The 20,913-nt window shown below is 47.2% G+C and overlaps 1 protein-coding gene across 25 annotated transcripts in view; it reads left to right on the top strand.

Annotated features, from left to right (window-relative positions):
* Window positions 1-20,913, top strand: part of rbm47 (RNA binding motif protein 47) — a 273,757-nt gene that overhangs the window by 211,046 nt on the left and 41,798 nt on the right. For 20 of the 25 annotated variants that reach the window (XM_038791353.1, XM_038791355.1, XM_038791357.1 and 17 more), the window contains 2 exons: window positions 7,953-9,100; window positions 14,794-14,844. In XM_038791353.1, coding sequence (XP_038647281.1) covers window positions 7,953-9,100; window positions 14,794-14,844 — 1,199 coding nt within the window. Of the gene's footprint in view, window positions 1-5,647; window positions 5,671-7,952; window positions 9,101-14,793; window positions 14,845-20,913 lie in introns of those variants that run through there. The other 5 variants (XM_038791346.1, XM_038791368.1, XM_038791347.1 and 2 more) reach the window with 2 other exon arrangements.

The raw sequence follows: 20,913 nt of genomic DNA on the forward strand, positions 1-20,913 counted from the left end.
AGTGGGTTGGTGCAGATTCGATGGGCCGAATGGCCTCCTTTGGCACTATATGTTCTATGTTCTATATAAAATACTTTGGGACATCCATCCTAATGTTGCAAAAGGTGTTGGATAAATTCAAGTTCCTTCTTTCTTTGGAAGAGAAGTGTTTTATTTAATGACCATCAGCTCCTTTGATGGTTCGTTCGCTAAATCACTGTTTGGTGTGGGACCTAGCCACACACAAAGAAAATCTCAGGTTCAACACAGACAGCAATGAGCCAGCTGATCTCAGCAAGATCACTAATAGAAAACTAAAAATGGCCTTTGAACTCAGAAGGGGAAATTCAGCCAGAGTCTCTCCTCCTGACCACTATCCAGTGATTCCTGTTGCAAATCAAATGTTAATATTAAATCATTGTACTTGGTTCTGATATATTCAATAGTCAAATGACCCACTGACACTTACTAATTATAAATGAAAACAGAACATGCTGGAAATACTCAGAAGGTCAAGCAGCATCTGTGAATAGCAAAACAGAGTTTACATTTCAGGTCTGTGCCCTTCCATCAGAATGTATTCCATTCTAACTTTTCCCTGTTCTGTTCAGACTTGACTGCGATTCTCCCGATCCATAACTAAGTGCCCCCGCCAGCGGGAAAACCGGAGTGATTCCCGCTGGAGCTAGGAGGGACCCGACATGCCATGCAATGACACTTTGAAAACATTTTCCTCAATCGGGGTTTCAGTACCATTCCCCCCCCCCCCCCCCCCCCCCCCCCAATCACAGGCAGGGTCTTCCCCATTTCAGAATCTCCCTTTAGCCCTCCCAGATCCCCATTTAGCCTTGCATTACCCCAGCCACCCCTTCAGCCGACCCACTCAATCCCCGCGTACAGACCCACCCCATGATAATGCCAACCCGGCATCTTGCACTCTGATCGCTGGCAAGAAATTGAGCACCACCCCTACAATTTCCCCCGGGGTGCTCAGCGGGATCAAACCTGGGTCCTCAGCGCCGTGTGCTTTTTACTAATTTCATGAAGAATATTTACTTCATCAATGTATGAGAGTGCACCTGATCACTATGGAATATATTCTAATACGAGTCAGTGCCTTTACAAGAGGAGATGTGAAAATTGGTGTGCTGCATGTTTTACATTAAGTTAAACCAAATTAGTACTGACAATTTAATTAATTTCCACATGTGTTCTCTTTCAAAGAGTCCTGAAAAATATTTAGGCCTTTTTCTGGTGTTTCTGAAATTTTTGCAAGCAAACAGGCCAACCTTCACAGCTATTTTTTTTAAAATAAATTTAGATTACCCAATTATTTTTTCCAATTAAGGGGCAATTTAGCGTGGCCAATCCACCTACTCTGCACATTTTTGGGTTGTGGGGGCGTAACCCACGCAGACACGGGGAGAATGTGCAAACTCCACACGGACAGTGACCCAGAGCCGGGATCGAACCTGGGACCTCAGCGCCGTGAGGCGGTTGTGCTAACCACTAGGCCACCGTGCTGCCCCCTTCACAGCTATTTAACCCCATCTATCACAGATTTCAAAGTGCTAGTGTTTCTGCATGTAAGCTGGCAGGAAGATAACTGATGTAAATCACTGCGACTTTTCTTTAAATATGCAAATTGTGGGCGGCGCTGAGGACCCGGGTTCGATCCCGGCTCTGGGTCACTGTCCGTGTGGAGTTTGCACAATCTCCCCGTGTCTGTGGGTTTCACCCCCACAACCCAAAGATGTGCAGATTAGTTGGATTGGCCACGTTAAATTGCCCCTTAATTGGAAAAGAAAAATTGGCTACTCTAAAAAATATTTTTAAACGCAAATATGGTTTTGATGGTATCATCTGTACCTGACTGCTATTTTAATCATGGGCCTGAAGCACTTGTTCCTCACCCACCCCCACAACAATCTAGTGGGCACAGGAGTTGAGGCCAAAAAGATAAAGATTTTTCACTTTGCTCCTCGTGAACTTGTAGTGATATTTAATAATTGTAGTAAAGTTTGTTGGTTTGTCATCAGTAGCTGCTTCGTTGTGTAAGAAGTCCCAAGGACCAGGAAAGCACCTGTGAATAGGTGAAGAAACTACACAGGTGTAAACCACAGGTCTGAGCAGGGATTGTAAAGTGTGAAACATCCAGATTGTTGGCTCCAGTGCCTGAGAGAGTGCGCCCCTGCCAACTACTGGGGTTGTATTTCGAAGCGGTGGTGAAGAATCTTGCCACGGAAAGTTTTGGTTTCATCGAACTCTGAAGTTCTGCATATATATTTTTAAAGCTGTTTTCCCAGCTGCAAGTCGGCCTAGTTGGCTGGCTTAGCTCCCAGTTCAGGGATGAATACTGCAGAAAGAGGATGTAGGTCAGGAGACCGTTGGGTTACTGCTCCTTCGAGTAGGGGGAAAGCTGGAGAGTGGGCACATTGTAGTTTGAAGGGTAAATCGCAGACAATCACGGCTGGGTAAAGGAAGTTGGCAATTAACGGGGGCAGATGGTGAGGAGGCAGGTTGCAGACAGTGATGATAGGAAGGGGGGTCCAATCAAGGAGAGGGAAACATGTTTCGCTTGGTGTGGAGGGTTGCTGCCCTGTGCTCCTCCTGAGCAACAAGTAGTACTAGAACAGCATTTATCTTTTTCACACAGCAATCCTCACTCACCTCCCTTTAGCCCTGGAAACACAGTGGGCTGCAGATTTGAGGTTACTATCAGATCAACTCTGATCTTATTGAGTGGCGTAGCAGGCTCAAGGGCGTGTATGGCCTACTCCTGCTCCTTGTCCATATGTACATATGTTTGTATGTAAATAGACCTGGGGCTGGATTCTCCCTTACCCGGCGGGGCGGGGGGTCCCGGCGGGATGGAGTGGCGTGAACCACTCTGGCGTCGGGCCGCCCCGAAGGTGCAGATTTCTCCGCACCTTTAGGGGCTAAGCCCTCACCTTGAGGGGCTAGGCCCGCACCGGAGTGGTTCCCGTCCCACCGGCTGGGGTGGAACGCCTTTGGCGCCACGCCAGCCGGGGCAGAAGGGACTTTGCCTGCCGGCGGAAGTCTACGCATGCGCGGGAGCGTCAGCGGCTGTTGACGTCATCCCGACGCATGCGCAGGGGAGGGGGTCACTTCCGCCTCCGCCATCGCGAAGGCAATGGCTGACGTAGAAGGAAAAGAGTGATCCCACGGCACTGCCCGCCCTCGGATCGGTGGGCCCCGATCGCGGGCCAAGCCACCGTGGGAGCACCCCCCGGGACCAGATCGCCCCGTGCGGGATTCAAGCTGGCCGCCGGCGATTATCCGACCCGGCGGGGGGTTGGAGAATCCAGCCCCTGAAGCTGAAAAAGAGAGAAACATCAGAACATCATTGAACTATTTAAGTGAGTGACTTGCCTTCTGGGAGCACATTAGATACCTGGCGAAGTCCCACATTGGAAGTGGCAGGTTTAAGGCAAGGCAGGTTTGGTTTTGAGATTTTTAAAAGTTTAACATCACAGCTGATTCATACCCACTCTTATTTGGGAATTTTTATTCTCCCCTGGGCTCCATTCCCAGGAGAGTCCTGATCCTGAAGCTAAGTGTTGACGCCATCATAAACGCCGTCGCGATCAGCAATTCTGGCCCACGGCACTGGAGCGACCACGCTGCTCCAGCTGCCAATCCCAGCGTCAACTGGGCGCCGCGGGGTCCGCGCATGCGCAGTGGCATCGGCACCAATGCGCGGATGTACAGTAGCTCCCTTCTCCGCATCGGCCCCGACTCAACATGGTGTGGGGCTACAGGGGCCAGCGCAGAAGAAAGGAGGCCCCCAGCCCGAGAGGCCGGTCCGCCGATCAGTGGGCCCCGATTGTGGGCCAGGCCACAGCGGAGAACTCTGCTACTGGCGACATGAGGTGGAGATTTTCATCCAAGTTGCATTCACACTTTTCCATTAACATAATAAAGTGCCCAAGACACCTCGCAGGACTGTTATAAAACATACTTTGACATTGAAGTAGATAGGAAGATATTAGGACAAACGCTTTGTTAAAGAGATAGGCTTTGAGGAGCATCCTAAAGGAGGGAAGAGTGGTGCCGAATCGGAACATTTTAGGGAGGGAATTCCAAAGCTTATTGACTTTGCAACTGAAGGCATGTCACCAAAATTGGATTGCTCAAGAAGCTAAAATTGGGGGAGTGCGGATATCACAGGGTTCGAATCTCAGAACGGTTACAGGACTAGCGGAACCCATTTGCCAATTGTGCCCGTGTCAGTTCTCTGCAAGAGGAACTCACATGGTCCCATTCGCCCATCTTTTCCCTGTAACATTACAAATTTCTTCTTCAGTTTTCTTTTGAAAGCCACCATTGACCCTGTCTTCATTATACTCTCAGGCAGCACCTTAATCATTCTCTGCATAAAAAAGCTTTCCCCCAAGTTGCCATAGCTTCTTTTATCACTCATCTTAAATCTGTGTCCTTTGGTTCTTGATTCTTCCACCAATGGGAACACTTTCTCCCTATCTACTCATGATTTTTAAGTGATGTAGGCCTGAAGGAGATTGCAGACAGGAGAGGGCACAGCCGTGGAGGGATTTGAAAACAAGGATAAGAATCTTAAAATTTATTCATTGTTTAACTGGGTGCAAACATTGGTTAGCGAGCATAGGGGTGATGAATGAACAGAACTTGGAGAAAGATAGCTCAGGGGTGGCAGTCTTCAGGATAATGTCCAGTTTAGGAAAGATAGAATGTGGGAGAATGGCTATTAATGCAGTGGAATAGTCAAGTGTAGAGGTAACAAAAGACCTCACCTGGTTAACTGCAGGTAAATGACCCCGCTACGCACACAATTATCATGCAGAAAAGCTATTAAAACTGGTCTTATCTCTAATTTCCCTCATGAATTATTGTTTGTCCATAAAGTACACAGTGTAACTGCATGCAGGACTCCACATGAGAACACCCAGTTTTGGCTTTTGGTATTTCAGTCTGATGATATATACTCTATATTAAATATCATTATACGCAAAAAAAAGTATGCGTAAGCCAACATTTATAAAGAGTTTCATTTGTTTGTACTCTTAAGCTTCTAATACTTGTAGCCTGTTGATGCTTTGCTATGCATGAGGAAGCACAAATAAATTATTAATCTGTACAACGATACAATATTATTTAGCATACTGCGTTTGAAACTAGGCAGATTGCTTGATATGCAGAAACTGCACTGACATCTGTTAATGACACATGTCGCTGAAATGTTATAGATAGATGTGAGCAATTCAGGAAAACTTTGAAATGGGCAGCACATTAAATGAGCGTTAATGGAGCATTGTCTGTATGGCATGTGTAGAGCATGAAGTGTTGTCTTTGAGTGGTTGGTGTGATTTGGATGATTGAAAATCAGCAAGTAAAAATACGAATAATGTAATCATCAGGGTGTCCATTGAGTAGGTTCAATGTTTTTATTTGTGACGAAATGGTTTCTTCCAAATTGCGTCAAGTCTCTTTTGTACAATGTCATGCTTTTCTGCACGACATTCTGATTTCCCCCTTTATTGTCAAGTTCAGATCGTATCCAAGACACAAAGTTTAAAACAGGCAAACATCTCATTGACGTGTAAAGGAGATATCTGCTTTTCCTGTAACTATGATTACATAATCAAAGAAAAGTATTTCTATTGAAATGAAGCAGTCATCAGTGATGCGTTAGTAAGTATTGAGGTACAAAGATGACTCAAACAGAAACAGAGGGTGATTTTTCACTTATTGCCTGAAAGAAAGCATTTCCTGTCTGTTTTAAAGTTGAAGTTAAAGGAAATAAAAATCTGTCCATATATAAAACTGTTAGCCCAGTACTAGCTGGCCACAACAACATCTTCTTTGTCCAGGTTTAGTCAGTCATAACCCATGTAACGTTATGCTCCGAAAAGGCATATCACTGCATTTGTCCCCTTAACGTTGCATATCAAACAACACATATCAGATCACTATTTATGTATTTTACACAGGTTTAGGATCATTATATAAATGAGGGGCTGGTTTAGCTCACTGGGCTAAATCATTGGCTTTTAAAGCAGACCAAGCAGGCCAGCAACACGGTTCGATTCCCGTACCAGCCTCCCCGGACAGGCGCCGGAATGTGGTGACTAGGGTCTTTTCACAGTAACTTAATTGAAGCCTACTCGTGCCAATAAGCGATTTTCATTTCATTCATTTCAAAAGCAAAATACTGAAGATGCTGAAAATCTGAAATAAAAACAGAAAATGCTAGAAATACTCAACAGATCAGGGAGCATCTGTACAGAAAGAAACAAAAGTGAATGTTTCAATATATATATGTGTCCCTTTCAGAAGCTTGAGATATCTCAAAGGTCTTTCAGGCAATGACGTATTCTGTTTTTGTAGAAGTGTTGCCTTCTCGTCATCTATTTGCTATGGACCAGCGGCTACATGAGACATTTAAAAGTTGATGTTAAAGATCCACACACAAAAGCTGGCTTTCCAATCAAATTTTACCACAAAAGCCATTCAAATTCTCTCAGTGGTAGTTTCTCCAAAAGTTCTCCAATACAGTTGTGACTCGATGGGATTAAAGGGCAATTTCTCAAACCAACAAAGCAACTAGACATGAGACAGTCTGGAGCCAGGTTCACTTACATTTTCAAATTGTGCAGTTCAGTGGTTTCTTAAGCTGCTGAATTTGAAGTGATCAAATTCTATTGACTGCCCAGTTGTTTTAAATGATGTAGAAAGCAATATGTGATGATGTTGAATATGTGCTGTGCTCTTGTAGAAATAACTACACTGTCTCAGTTTGCACTCTTTTGAAGCTAAAAAAATCACCTAAGATTTCCTATTACACTACGAGGAAAGGGTCTGGTTCTGAAACATGTGCCTGATTATCATTTCCATTGGTGTGGAGCAATTTCACCCTATTGTTTTGTTATTTATTGAACTGCTGCTTGTTGAGACTTTGCCATGTTTTAATTGGCTGCTATGCTTCCCTCCTTTACAACACTGACCACAGATCAAAAGTATTTTATTTTATATTCCATATTTTATGGAGGCCTGTTGGCCAAACTGAGATCCAATTGAAAAGCATTCTACAAATGCCTGTTTGTTTGGAAAATAGGACTTAGGAGGCAGAAGTAGGCCATTTGGCCTTTCAAGCCTGCTTCATCATTCAATAAGATCTTGGTTGATCAAATTTTTGTCTAACTTCACTTTCTTGCTTGTCCCCCATGTCCCTTGTCTAACAAAAATCTATCTCACTCAGCCTTGAATAAATTCAATGGCCCGGCCTCCATTGTTTTCTGGGGAAGATAATTCCACAAACTTAACGACTGTAAAAAAAAAGAAATCGCACCTCAGTCTTAAACGGGAGACTTCTTAGTCAACCATTCCACTTGCCATAAATGCTAATATTCCATTTGCCTTCCTAGTCACGTGCCCTACTGGCGTACCAACTTTATGTGAGTCATATACTAGGACACTCAGATCCCTCTCTACCACCAAGATCTGTAATCTCAATTTAAATAGTATACAAATTTTCTATTTTTCCAGCCAAAGTGGATAAGTTCACAATTTCCCACATCGAAATATGTACCAACATTTTGGCCCACTCACTTAATCTATCCAAATCTCTTTGTCGACTCTCTACTTCCTCTTGACAACTTATTTTCCTCCCTTTCTTTGTGTCATCAGTAAATTAAGCCACAATATGGTTGGTCCCTTCAACCAAATCATTGACAGTGAGGCCTCAACACTGATCCCTGTGGCACTCCACTAGTTACAACTTATCAACTTGAAAAAGACCCATTTATGTCTACTCTCTGCTTCCTGTTAGCTAACCAATTCTTTATCTGTGCTCATCCATCACCCACTGCAACGTGTGCTCTTATATTGTGTAGTAACTTTATCCAATGTCTTATGGAAATCCAAATACACCACATGGTTGTTCAACTGAGAAGTCTTTTCTCTTATCGTTTCAGGTCCAACCACAATTTGAATGGTTTTGACAGAATGACAGCTGAAGACTCCAGCACCATGATGAGTACCGATTCTTGCAACATGTCTTCAACTAAAGTCCATGAAGGTGTTGCTGGTGCCCCTAATGAAGCTACCCTGCTTGCGCTTATGGAACGTACAGGCTACACAATGGTTCAAGAAAATGGCCAACGTAAATATGGTGGGCCTCCTCCTGGTTGGGAGGGACATCCTCCACCTCGTGGGTGCGAGGTCTTTATTGGTAAAATTCCTCGCGATGTCTATGAAGATGAGCTTGTCCCCGTTTTTGAGTCTGTGGGACGGATGTACGAGATGCGCTTGATGATGGACTTCGATGGTAAAAACCGAGGTTATGCCTTTGTCATGTTCACAGCAAAGCATGAAGCCAAAAGAGCAGTCCGGGAGCTTAATAACTATGAGATTCGCCCAGGGAGGTTGCTGGGCGTCTGCAGCAGTGTAGACAACTGCAGACTTTTCATTGGGGGCATTCCAAAAATGAAAAAAAGAGAAGAGATTTTAGAAGAGATTTCCAAAGTAACAGAAGGTGTGTTAGACGTGATTGTCTATGCCAGTGCAGCTGACAAGATGAAGAACCGAGGATTTGCATTCGTAGAGTATGAAAGTCACCGGGCTGCTGCCATGGCCCGGAGAAAACTGATGCCTGGAAGAATCCAGCTGTGGGGTCACCAGATTGCAGTCGACTGGGCTGAACCAGAGATAGATGTTGACGAAGATGTGATGGAAACTGTTAAAATTCTTTATGTGAGAAATCTGATGATTGAAACCATGGAGGACACGATAAAAAAAATCTTTAGTCAGTTCAATCCTGGCTGCGTGGAGCGGGTAAAGAAAATTCGAGATTACGCTTTTGTTCATTTCACCACCAGGGATGATGCAGTCCTTGCCATGGAGAAATTAAATGGAATCGATCTTGAAGGTTCTTACATTGAGGTGACCCTCGCCAAGCCTGTGGACAAAGAGCAGTATAGCCGTTACCAGAAAGCAGCAAAAGGAGGACCAACAGAAACACCTCAAGCCAACATTGTTTACTCATGTGATCCCTACACACTAGCCTACTATGGGTACCCTTACAACACACTGATTGGTCCTAACAGAGAATATTTTGCCAAAGGTCAGTAAAACATGACTTGAACAAATTGATGATTATTCTTCAGGAGAATAAAAGGTGTTGTTTTTTTGACTTTGTTACAATATAAACTGGATGATAGCATGTCAGATATCCCAATTTTTATTTCCATTGACGGACTGCTATCACATTGTCCACAAATTTACAATAGAGGTACATCATTAAAATATTTTGTGGTGCATATCTGAACATCAGGAGTCAGTGAGGAAGGAGAAATTGGTTTCCCATTGGGAAGATCTGAGCACTGGTGATAATGGCCGGAATTCTCCATTTGGGACACTTCTCTGGCAAGGGATGAATTGCCTCTGATTTGCGCTCACACTGCGGAGTGCAAATCAGAATCGATTCACTATCCCTTGCCATGCAAATTTATACATGGTGGGGATTGCGAGAGATTTCCTTACGAATACCGTTATCAGGCTGCCATTTTGGCAGGCTGCCTGATAGCGAGGTCCAGCGGTTGGCCGCACTCTCTCCGCAGCACAACTGTGTACCCCCGTTTCCACCCCACCACGGGATTTTCTGGGTCACCAACCCCTCCCACAGTATGAGGGTGACCCAACGCGTCCCACCGATCCCCACCAGAGACCCCATTACAGAGCCCCCCAACCAGAGAACCCCCTGCAGAGAAAAAGAGGAAGTGAGAGCACTTAACTGGCTTCGATGTGATCCAAGAGCTGTCAATCATAGCTCGATGTTTATAAACATAGCGGTTAGTTTCACAGCTAGTGACTTGAAATCTACTCAAGTGTGAAGGGAAATTAGACATAACAATCCAGACAACTGGCTGTGTGCAAGCTGTCAATCACAGTGGCAGAATCAATTTCACATGGATATGAATGAAAGCCTTGCAGATCAAAGATCTGAGGAGGTATAAACTGAGCTGGTGTGGTTTTCCCTTTCTAAGAATTTACAGGTGCTGCTTTCTTTGCCTGAGCCTGCAGGTGTATTGCACATCTGAGTTTTAAAGCAGTGATTATTTTTACTATCTCTGTCTGCACTGCGCTCTTACTTCCAGGCAGGGCTCTCTCTCTTGTGGAGTGGCGCGGGGGCTTCCAGGCATTGAAATCTGTAATTGGGGGGCTTCCAGATAGGAGCCTCTGTATTGACGCACTTCCAGGCAGGGGTCTCTCATACGGGGGGGGGGGGGGGGGGCAGGTTGCGCAGGGGCTCTGGTGGAGGTCTCTCTTATGGGTGGTCTCTGGTGGGGGTCTATGTTATTGGGGGGTCTCTGGTGGGTGTGTCTCTTATGGAGGTTACTTGTGAGAGTCTATCTTATGGGGGGGGGGGGTCTCTGGTGGGGATCTCTCTTATGGAAGGTTTCTGGTGGGGGTCTCTTATAGCGGGTCTCTGATGGGTGGGGGGTGGGTAGTATTTTCACTGAATTGACCCATTTGCATCCTCCCGCGTGTGCGGGGCGCAAACCTTCATGCCATCGCCAGTGGAGGACTGGAGCATTGGAACGGGATTGGCGCAAGTGTTTGGTGATGCCGGATTCTCCGCCATATCGGGAACTCTGCTATTGGCAGAGGGTGGCGGAGAATCGTGTATATTTGATTGCTGCTCTATTTAGTACATTAATGGTATGCTTAGGTACGCAATGCTTAAAATAACGGGTTTCCAGGGGTAAATTTGCAGAACAGATGTTCATTTATTCTTTCACTCCAAGCAGCACTGAAACAGGTAGACATTTTCTACTTTTTGCCTCTGTTTTTCTTCTTGCTATTGTGAGTAGAACCGCATGACCAAATTTGGAATTATTCTCATCCTGAAGGGTAGTTCTGGCTATTCTTCCATCCAGTGGTGTGGTGACTTCCATCTCTGGTTTTGGACTTTGTTTATCCATTGCCCTGGTCACCACACATGATGGAAAAATACTTGGAAACTGTTTCTGTAACTGTTCTGTCTCTCTATCTTCCCTTGGACTCTCTGTAATCATGGATGAGGCTATAACCGTCACTCCCGCCAAATGATTCTCGAAACGTAAGTCTACTCCATCTACTGGTAACTTCTTAAACACTCCAACAACTACTGGACCTGATGGGCGAAATTCTCTGGGCTGGATTTTCCATTCTGGAGACCCCACCCCGGTGTGAAAACGGTGGTGTATTACACCAAGAGAACTGGCGCAAAAAGGCCACTGTGCCCTGCTCGGAGGGGGGGGGGGGGGGGGGGGGGGGTTGCTAGCAGCTAGGCAGCGTAGAGATCCAAGCTTTGGCTGCCAATACGGCCCAGAGCATTGCCGGGTCCATGGCCGCGCATGCGCATGTCTCTGGCCTGTAGGAGCTACACTGTGCTTCATGGCGGATGCCGCTCGCGGATCCAGTCCGCAAAAATAGCCCCCTGTTCGGCTGGCTCGCGCACCCCGGACTGCCCCTCCCACAGTGCCCCAGCCCTGAATAATGCCACCCCTGCCGCAGATCGGCTCTCCCCAACTGTGGTGGGGCTGGACTGAGTCCCACACGTACCCCACGGCGTCAGGAACTCGGCCGGTTGAGCATCGCGGGGCTTTTCAGGGAGCGAAGGCGGCGCCGCCCCCCAATTTTGTCTTCATCGGGGATTCTCTACCCCGTCGCCAAACGCGGCTTCGGCGTTGGAGATCGGAAAATCCAGCCCTCTGTTTGGATACAATGGGTTGGATTCTCCATCCCATCGTTTCCCGATGGGACAGATAATCGGGCGTCGGGCAAACCAACACCACTACGAATGCGATGCTCCAACCCCGTCACTGGCAGCGGGATCGAGGTTCACCATCGCGCACCAGTGGGAGGATGTAAATAAGTAGAAATGGGTCTTAATGATCCATTTGCATCAATTTAGTAGGTCGGCACCCTGTTCTCCAGCCCTCCATGATCCTCCGATCCCCTGAGCAGGAATCCTGTCGTGGATCACTTCTGGTATTTACCAGTGTGGCCGTGACATGGTGAATCTGGCAATGGGCCCCTAAGGAGTTACCCCCAAAGTCCATCTGAGGACCACCCTCCCCCCACACTGCCTGCCCTTTTCTCCTCTACCCCCACGACCCTTCCCCCAGGGACCCCTTTAATAGGGATATCCTACAGGGATCTCCTTAATAGGGAGACCTCCCAGGGACCCTCTTAATAGGGATAACCCCCCCCCCCCCCCCACACACACACACACACCCGGGACCCCTAACTGAATGAACCCCCACAGTGATCCCCTAACTGAAGGAATCCCCCCACAGAGGTCCACAAACTAAAGGGACCCCTCCTCAGAGATTCCCCTCACGGGAACCGTTGATTAGAGTGACCACCCCCCTCCCCCAGAAAAGAGATCCCTATCTAGACACCTGAAGAGACCCCTTACTAGAGAGCAGTCCAAACAGGGGGAGTGAAACAAAATACATCTATAACACTTACCTGGAGGCTCCGCGTGACCATTCGTGGAAGGAGAACAGCTGTGACCTGTGTTTCAACCCCTCAGATCCATTAGCTGCAAACCATTCATTCATTTCTAGTAGTGGGCTGTGATTGACAGCTTCTACAAACCAACTACAGCCTTGATTCATTCATCTATAATAATAATAATCGCTTATTGTCACAAGTAGGCTTCAATTAAGTTACTGTGAAAAGCCCCTCATCGCCACATTCCGGTGCCTGTTCGGGTAGGCCGGTACGGGAATTGAACCCGCGCTGCTGGCCTTGTTCTGCTTTACAAGCCAACTGTTTAGCCCACTATGCTAAACCTGCCCCAGATCTCTCTTCATGGATGATTTACTCTAAGTGTTGAAACCCCAATATTTGCAAACCTCAAGCACATCAAAGAGAGGTAAGTGCATTCCAATCACTAAGTCCATTCCAATCACTTATGTGTGTGATTTCAATGCACTTACCAGTGTTTGATGTGGTTGATGTTTGTAAACATCAGGGTTTCAGCAGGTAGAGTCACTCATCCATGAAGGGAAATGAATGCATCAAGGCTGTAGTTGGTTTGTAGAAGCTGTCAATCACAGCCCACTACTAGAAAATAATGAATGGCTTGCAGCTAATGGATCTGAGGGGTATAGACACAGGTCACAATTGTTCTCCTTCCAGGAATTGACACATGGTGCCTCCAGATAGGTGTTACACCTGTGATTATTTTCACTGCTGTTGTTTGGACTGCTCTCTATCTACCAGACAGAGGTCTCTTCTCTGGTTGGGGGGGGGGGGGGTCCTTTAACTAGGGGGACCCTGTGGGCACCTGATAGCAGGAATCCCTCATAATCCTTGCCATTCATAAATTTGCATGGCAAAGGATACAGAATTGCTTCCCGCTTAGTGCTCACAGAGGGATTGTAAATCGGTTGCAATTCTCCTCTGGCAGACGAACATAGGGCAGGATTCTCCGTCCGGTAGCTGGCCAATGTGGTTCCCCATTGTGGGCATCCCCATGCCATCAGGAAATCCGCGGGCGTGAGTGCGCTGCCGGTGAAATGGAGGATTCAGCAAACAGAGAATCCAGCCCATAGTCTCCCAAACGGAGAATTCACCCCTACGTTCTCCCACCGGATCTGAGTTGCACCTGTGTGCAAATCAGGATGCGATTCCCAATCCTTCGCCATACAAATGTATGCATGGTGAGGGTCATGCGTGATTCCCGAGGGAAACCCACTCGGGCTGCAATTTTGAGTGGGCGGCCCAATAGTGAGGTCTTGCGGCTGGCCGCTCCCTCCCTCTCACCGCAATTCAGTACCCCCCCAGCAGCGTAATTCAGCCCCCCCCACCCGGATTTTCTGGTTTCCCCCTGGAACGGGGTTGACCCTCCCCCCCAAGACTCTCTAAACAGGAGACCCATCCCAGAAAACTCCTAAATAAAAAGACCCCTCTAGAGACACCTTAAATAAGAGACCCACCCGATACCTCCTAAATAAAGAGGTTCCCTCCAGAGACTTCCCAGTTGAAGAACCCCCAAGAGACCCCTTAAATAATGGGAACCCCCAAGACCCTCTAAATGAGGAACCTCCAGAGACCCCCACAATTAAGAGACGACCTAAATAAAGAGACGCCTCAGCAACCTCCAACTAAAGAGACCCCTTCAGAGACCCCCAAATGCAGAGACCCCCCCAGAGACCTCCTAAATAAGGAGACCTCCTCACAGACCCACCCCAGAAAAGAGACCCCTGCCAGGAAGCGCCCCAGAAAAGAGACCCATGTCAGGAAGTGCCCCAGAAAAGAGACCCATGTCAGGAAGCTAGAGAGCAGTCCAAAGGCAGTGAAAAGCATTACTGCCTTAACACTCACCTGGGCAATACACCTGCTGGCTCAGACACAGGAAGCACCACCTGCCAATTCCTGGAAAAAGAAAACCAGTCAGCTGTGTTTAAACTCCACAGCTCTTTGATCTGCAAACCATTCATTCATTTCTCTTTGATATTGATTTTACTAGGCCACTATTGACAGCTTCCACACAGCCCAGCTGTCAGCACATCCATTTATCTTCCTTCAAGTTGAGTAACTCTGAAGTGTTCTAACCGCAATGTTTATAAACATCAAGCTCTGATTGACAGCTCCTGGACCACTTCAAACTGAGTTAAGTACTGTCAATTTCTAGCTGACCACTTCAAAATCACTCAACCGTGATGGGAGGTGATTGGAAAGCACTTAATTCTTAATGAAGAGAAATGAATCAAAGATCTGAGGGGGTCTAAACCCAGCTGACTGGTTTTTTCTTTCCAGGAATTGACAGGTGCAGCGGCCTCTGCCTGAGCCAGCAGGTGTATTGCCCAGGTGAGTGTTAAATCGGTCATTTTTTCAATGTCTTTGTTGGGACTGCTCTCTAGCTTTCAGACATTCTCTTCTCGGCTGCCGGGGGGTGGGGGGCGGTTCTGAAAGAGGCCTCTATTCTGGGGGTCTTCTCGGCAGGGGTCTCTCTCCTGGGGGATCTTTGGGGTGGGGCTCTCATTATTTAGGGAATCTGTGGGGGGGTCTCTTTAATTAGGGATCTCTGTTGGGGGTCTCTTTCCTTTCGGGAGTCTCTGTGGCGTCTCCTTATTTAGGGTGTCTCTGGTAGGGTCTTTATTAGGGGTATCTGTGGGATATTAGGGGTCTCTGGGGTGGGTCTCCTTATTTAGGGTCCTGTGGGGAAGGTCTCTTTATTTAAGGAGCTTCTGTGGGGGTCTCTTTAGTTAGGGGATCTCTGAGGGTGTCTCCTTATTTAGGGGGGTCTCTTTATTTACGGGAACTTTGTGGGGGTCTCTTTATTTAGGCGGTCTCCTTATTTAGGAGGTCTTTGTTGGGATGCGCATGTCAGGTCACCCCCATTTTAGGATGGAGGGGGCAACCCAGAAATTCCCGGGGGGTGGGGCGCTGAATTACGTTACAGGACCGGGGGGTCCCAGTCAGGACCTTGCTATCGGACTGCCCACTCAAAGTGGCGGCCCGATGGCGGGATTTGCTAGGGAATCCCTCACAATCCTTAGCATGCAAAGCCTGGCATGAGGGACATGAACGTGGCCCAAATGAGGCTTGGCGAGTATGCCGGCATGCCTGAACAGGTGTCGGAATGTGGCGACAGGGGCTTTTCACAGTAACTTCACTGAAGCCTACGTGTGACAATAAACGATTATTATTATTCTTATGTGAGGCATGAAGTGATATGAGGGGTGAGGGCTAGAGGACCTTGCTTTTTTCATTATAACAGGGACATTCCCCACAGGACCAAGGTTAGCCTTTTAAGCAGCCCGCCTCGGCATCCTGTTATCCTTGTAGTGGCCTCTGATCTCTTTTTGAGCCATTTGGCCCAACTGCAGCACCCACCCGCCCCTGCCCAGTGATGAAATCCTGTGTTTATGGCCACTTTCTCACAAGGCGGGTACAAGAAACCAGGCATTTTCCCGACTCCCACTATTCGACTTGAAGATGAAAATCCAGACATTATTTTCTTTTTCCATCTCATAATACTTTGCATTGTTTTACTTTTCATAGCTCCCCTCGTCCACTGAATTTTGTATTTGTGTAAACCACCCTTTAGCTTGATGCTGCCTCTTACCTCATTTGTTGATTATGGTTGCTTCACTACACAAATTGAGCTTTGTCTTTTGAGCGTAGGTGTTGGTTTTGTATTGTGGCAAAAGCTTCTTTGAACAATTCTTACTGTTTGTCTGAAGGTTTACCTGGTAACTACTTGGCCCAGTTTACTGTGGTTAATTTACATGGCATTCCTTTGAAGTTTGCCTTCTTTAAATTTAAAAGCTTGGTTTGTGACTTCCTCTTTCAACCACTCAAACCTGAAATTCATTGATATATGGTCACCTGATTAGTGGTATCACCACTCGGACTGATTGTTAACTAATTCTGGTGTGGCCACTAAATCCAGTTCCCTCAGTACTAATGCATATTGTTCCAGCGAACTCTCCTTAAAATGCTCTTGAAATTCACTGTTTATTGACAGATCCCACTAGAGCTTTGCATCATATGCTGTTTGTTAATTCTATCCAAAGCGCTTCCTCTGCCTGTTTGTCCATAATGAAATTTCCTATTGGCTACTGCTGTAATTCTGTTTTTTGCGATATTGCTCCCTTTCCCTGACTTTTAAGATCTTGTAGCCTGCAATAATTAGCTCCAAGTCACTTCTATCTTATAGCCAAGTCTCTATTTTGGCCACTGTATCATCAACTGAATTTGTGTTCATTACTCAATGATTTTAATATTTATACTGGATGCATTTGTGTACTGCCCTACTTTGCAAACCCACCTGCCCCGATGGTGACCTTGTCACTTTTGTTTGACTTACAACGCATTGTTGCTAATGTCCTGTCACACCAGAAACTTGTTCTTACTGTTCATCACTCTTGCTTTATTTTTAACAGGTGTTTCATCATTTTCTTCCTTTAATCGTTTGGTACTTGGGATATTAAATTATCCTTTATTACTTACCACTATCTACTCTGAACTCTGCTCTCATCGATTCTCTTCGGTACCTTGCTATAATTTCCACTCAAACTCTTCTCTTTCTTCACTGGTTAAAAGTCCTTTCTACAGCCCTATTTATTATTTTTGGACCTTTTCCCAGTGCAGCCCATTCAGCTATTTCCTAATCTAGTACTGGTTACTGGTGTTAGTTCCATGGAAGCCCTCCTTCCTACACCACTATGGGAGGACCACCCTATCCAAATTTATAAAGACATTGGTGCAGAATTGACAAAACAATGAACTGGGATCAACAAGGATAAGGCAGCGATCTACAAGAGCAATGTGTGTTTTGGATTGATTAACAGGAGCAAAGTGAGGGAGGGGACTGCAGCTGGTTACCTGGGAGGGGGGAGAGGTGTTTTTGTTTTGTTTGTGTGGTAAGGTAACAAACCTAGATTGGCTGGGTTTTCTTTGTTTGGGGTGGGAGGAGGGGGCTGGTGCTGGGTGGGTGTGTTACCTGAAGTTCAAAGTGGGGAGGGAGGGATGGAGATGGGGAGAGTTGTTAGGGCGGGAGGCCAATGGGGGCAGGGTGGGGGGAAGGGTAGAGTGCTGGTGATGAAGGTAACTTTGTTTACGGGTCTTTGCGAATCGGCCCACAAATCATTGCGACAGATGCCCAGATCTTGGGACCCGCTGAGGATGGTGATGGTAGCCATTTTGAGTGGGCCTGGAGTAAATTTGGGCCCTGTGGGATCTCCTCACGGGTGGGGTATGGCTGATTCTAGTGATGGGGGCGGTTCAGAGACCCCCACTTAGGATGCTTACATGGAACAGGAAGGGGTTAAATGGTCTGGTTAAGGAAGATGGGGGGGGGGGGCCTGTTTACTGCTCTGGATAAGGTTAATGGGGCATTTGAGGCTTTCTCCCGGAGGCTATAGTTGATGACTTGGCGATGGAGCAGTTTTTGAATAGGTTGAACACCCCATCCTGTTAGTGGAGAAGGAGAAGAGGAAGGGGTTGGAGGCACCTCTGGGGTTGGAGGAGATTATGGACTATGTTGATTCTATGCGGTTAGGGAAGGCACCCAGGACCAGTTGGCTTCCCGGTGCAATTCTACAAACAGTTTGTGGCCTTGTTGGCACCACACTCATTGGGGATGTTTAAGGACTCTCTGTCTCGGGAGGTGCTGCCGACCACGTTGGCGCAGGCGACAATCTCTTTGATCCTGAAGAAGGACACGGAGATTATGGAGTGTGGGTCTTACAGGCTTATCCCATCGTTGAATGCCAACACAAAGGTATTAGCTCAGATGCTGGCAACGTTTCTGGAGGGGCGGCTTACCAGAGGTGACATCTGAGGAACAGACAGGGTTTGTCAAGAGCTGACAGTTGTCGGCCAACATCAGGAGACTTTTAAATGTGGTCTTGTCGTCTTCCTTGGGGAATGTTACAGAGGTAATCATCTCCATGGATACAAAAAAGGTAGTTGATTGAATGGAGTGCAGGTATCTCTTTGAGACTGGGACGATTTGGGTTTGGTCCAACATTTATCTCCTGGGTGAGACTGCTGTATAGCACCCCCACGGCTGGTGTCTGGACCATCGCGGTGAGTTCAGGGTACTTCCAGTTGTGCAGGGGGCACAAGGCAGGGATGCCCACTGTCCATGTTGTTGTTTGCACTGACAATTGAGCCATTGGCCACGCTTAAATTTTCAGGTGGGTGGAGGGGTATAGGGAGGGGGACATGGAACACCCTGGGTGGGATTCTCCAGTCGTCGAAGCCGTAATCACGTTCGGCGATCGACCGTAAAATACCTTTGTCCGATCAGTTTGGAGGCGGCGCCGCTTTTGAGATGCTCCACCCCCTCCAAAGCGGCATACTCTAGGAGTACGGCGCACGCCGTATTGACGGCCTCAGGACATTGCTATGGGCCCAACCCCGATGATCCGCCTACGACCGGCCACGTTCTCGACGGCGTGGACCTCTCATGGTCTCACCTGTCGGGAATTCGGCGTGGCGGCTGCAGACTCAGCCCAGCACCGCCATAGTCGGGGGAGGGCCGGTCCGTGGGCAAGGGGGAGTTTGTCAGGGGCTAGGGGCACTGTTGGAGGGTGGTCCGGGGCTCGCGAGCCAGCCAAAGGAGGGGCACTCTTTTGCAGGCCCAACCGGCGCCATGTTGCATGGCGCGGCCACTGCAGGCCGGCAGCGTTCACATGCACGGCCACGTATCCAGCAATTCTACAGGCTGTAACGGCAGCTAGAGCCGGGTGCTCTACGCTGCCGGCATGCTAGCCCCCAGCTACATGGAGGATTGGTGGTCATTTCGCGCCAAATTTTCGGGCGTAAAACGCCACCGTTCCCACGCTGGCATGAGGACATGGCCTCAGAATTGGAGAATCCAGTCCACGGTGTCACTTTAAACGATAATCTGTTGCTATACATTTCAGATCCTCTCTCTTTAGTGTGGGGAAGATAATGGAGTTGCTGAGGAAGTTTGAATCCTCAGGGTACAAATCCAATGTGAGTTAGATCGAGATCTTACCGGTGAATCCCCTAGGGAAGGAGGTGGATTTGGGGAGGCTCTTGTTTAGGCCAGCCAGGTATTTCGGGATTCAGGTGGCTCATGACTGGGGTTTGCTGCATAAATTGAGCCTGGCCAGTCTGGTGGAAGGGGTTTGAAGAGATGGGATGCCCTCTCGTTGTCCCTGGTGGTGAGGGCAGACAGTCAAAATTAACATTCTGCCGAGGTTCTTATTTATGGTCCAGTGTCTCCCGATCTTCCTCCCTAAATCTTTTTTTGTTAGGGTTAATTTTGGCCTTGGCCGGGCGGGTAAGACTCCCAGGACTCAAAGATCTTTCCTGCAGAGAGGGCGACAATCTGGTGGGTTGGCCTCCACAAGAGTCTGATGTTCTATTACTGGCGGCCAGCATTTTGAAGATTTGAGGGTGGATGGAGGAACTGGGGCCGAAGTGGAGGCGGATGAAGGAGGCTTCCTGTGTAGGTTTGTGTCTGAGGGCATTGGTTACAGCCCCTCTTCCATCCTCTTCAGTCAGGTTTTCTACGAGCCCGCCGGTGGTGTTGTCTCCAAGGATTTGGAACCAATTTAGGCAGCATTTTAAATTGAGGGCAGTGTCACTACTGTCACTAACGTGTGAGGATCATAGATTTGTGCCGTTTGCGATGGATGCAATGTATAGGATTTGGAAGAGGTTTGTGTTGTGGGGCGGGGGGGGGGGGGGGCAGTAGGGGTGTTTAGGGTTATTATTTTGTTTAAAAATTGAAAATTGTTTGTATTATATTGGACTGTTTTGCATGTGATAATCTGAAAATGTTTGGAATAAAAATATTTATTAAAAAAAGTGTTAGTGGCCTGGGCAATTCTCCTTGTTTCCTCCATGTAAAGCTATTCCCATAGACAGAATATTACCAATAACAAGTTGTATCGAAATATGTTTTCTGTCACAGCACAACAAAAACACTGCCTTCACAAATGAATTGCAGTAATTGTGTAGCAGCCGTTTTCTAACTGCTACATTCCGAACATTTCAAGAGCATGCTGTTCATGTTGATGAAGAAACTAATATTTGTTGCAGTGGATCCTAAATTGCAGAAACCATTTGCAGTGTTTCCACTTTACGTATTTCACTGCTGAAATAGTGTGCGTTTGTCAGTAATTTTATTACTCCTCACAAGATTTATGAATCTATATTAAGGAAGAAGGCTACAAAATTTCACTCTGTAGTTTGGGTACCACAGATGCTATTCTGGTTCTAAAATGGTGTCTGTGGCATGCGCACACAGTGCCGTATCTAATGGTGGCGGCCCCGATGGCAGGCTGTTTCCAGGAGATCCGGCATTGTCCCTTTCAGGGCGATGAACCCGCCTTCAAGAGCTGCTAGCCAATCTGAGAGCTGGCAACTCTTCAGTCCTAGCAGCAGCATCAC

This window comes from Scyliorhinus canicula, chromosome 3 (assembly GCF_902713615.1).
Source record: "Scyliorhinus canicula chromosome 3, sScyCan1.1, whole genome shotgun sequence".
Taxonomy (NCBI): Eukaryota; Metazoa; Chordata; class Chondrichthyes; order Carcharhiniformes; family Scyliorhinidae; genus Scyliorhinus; species Scyliorhinus canicula.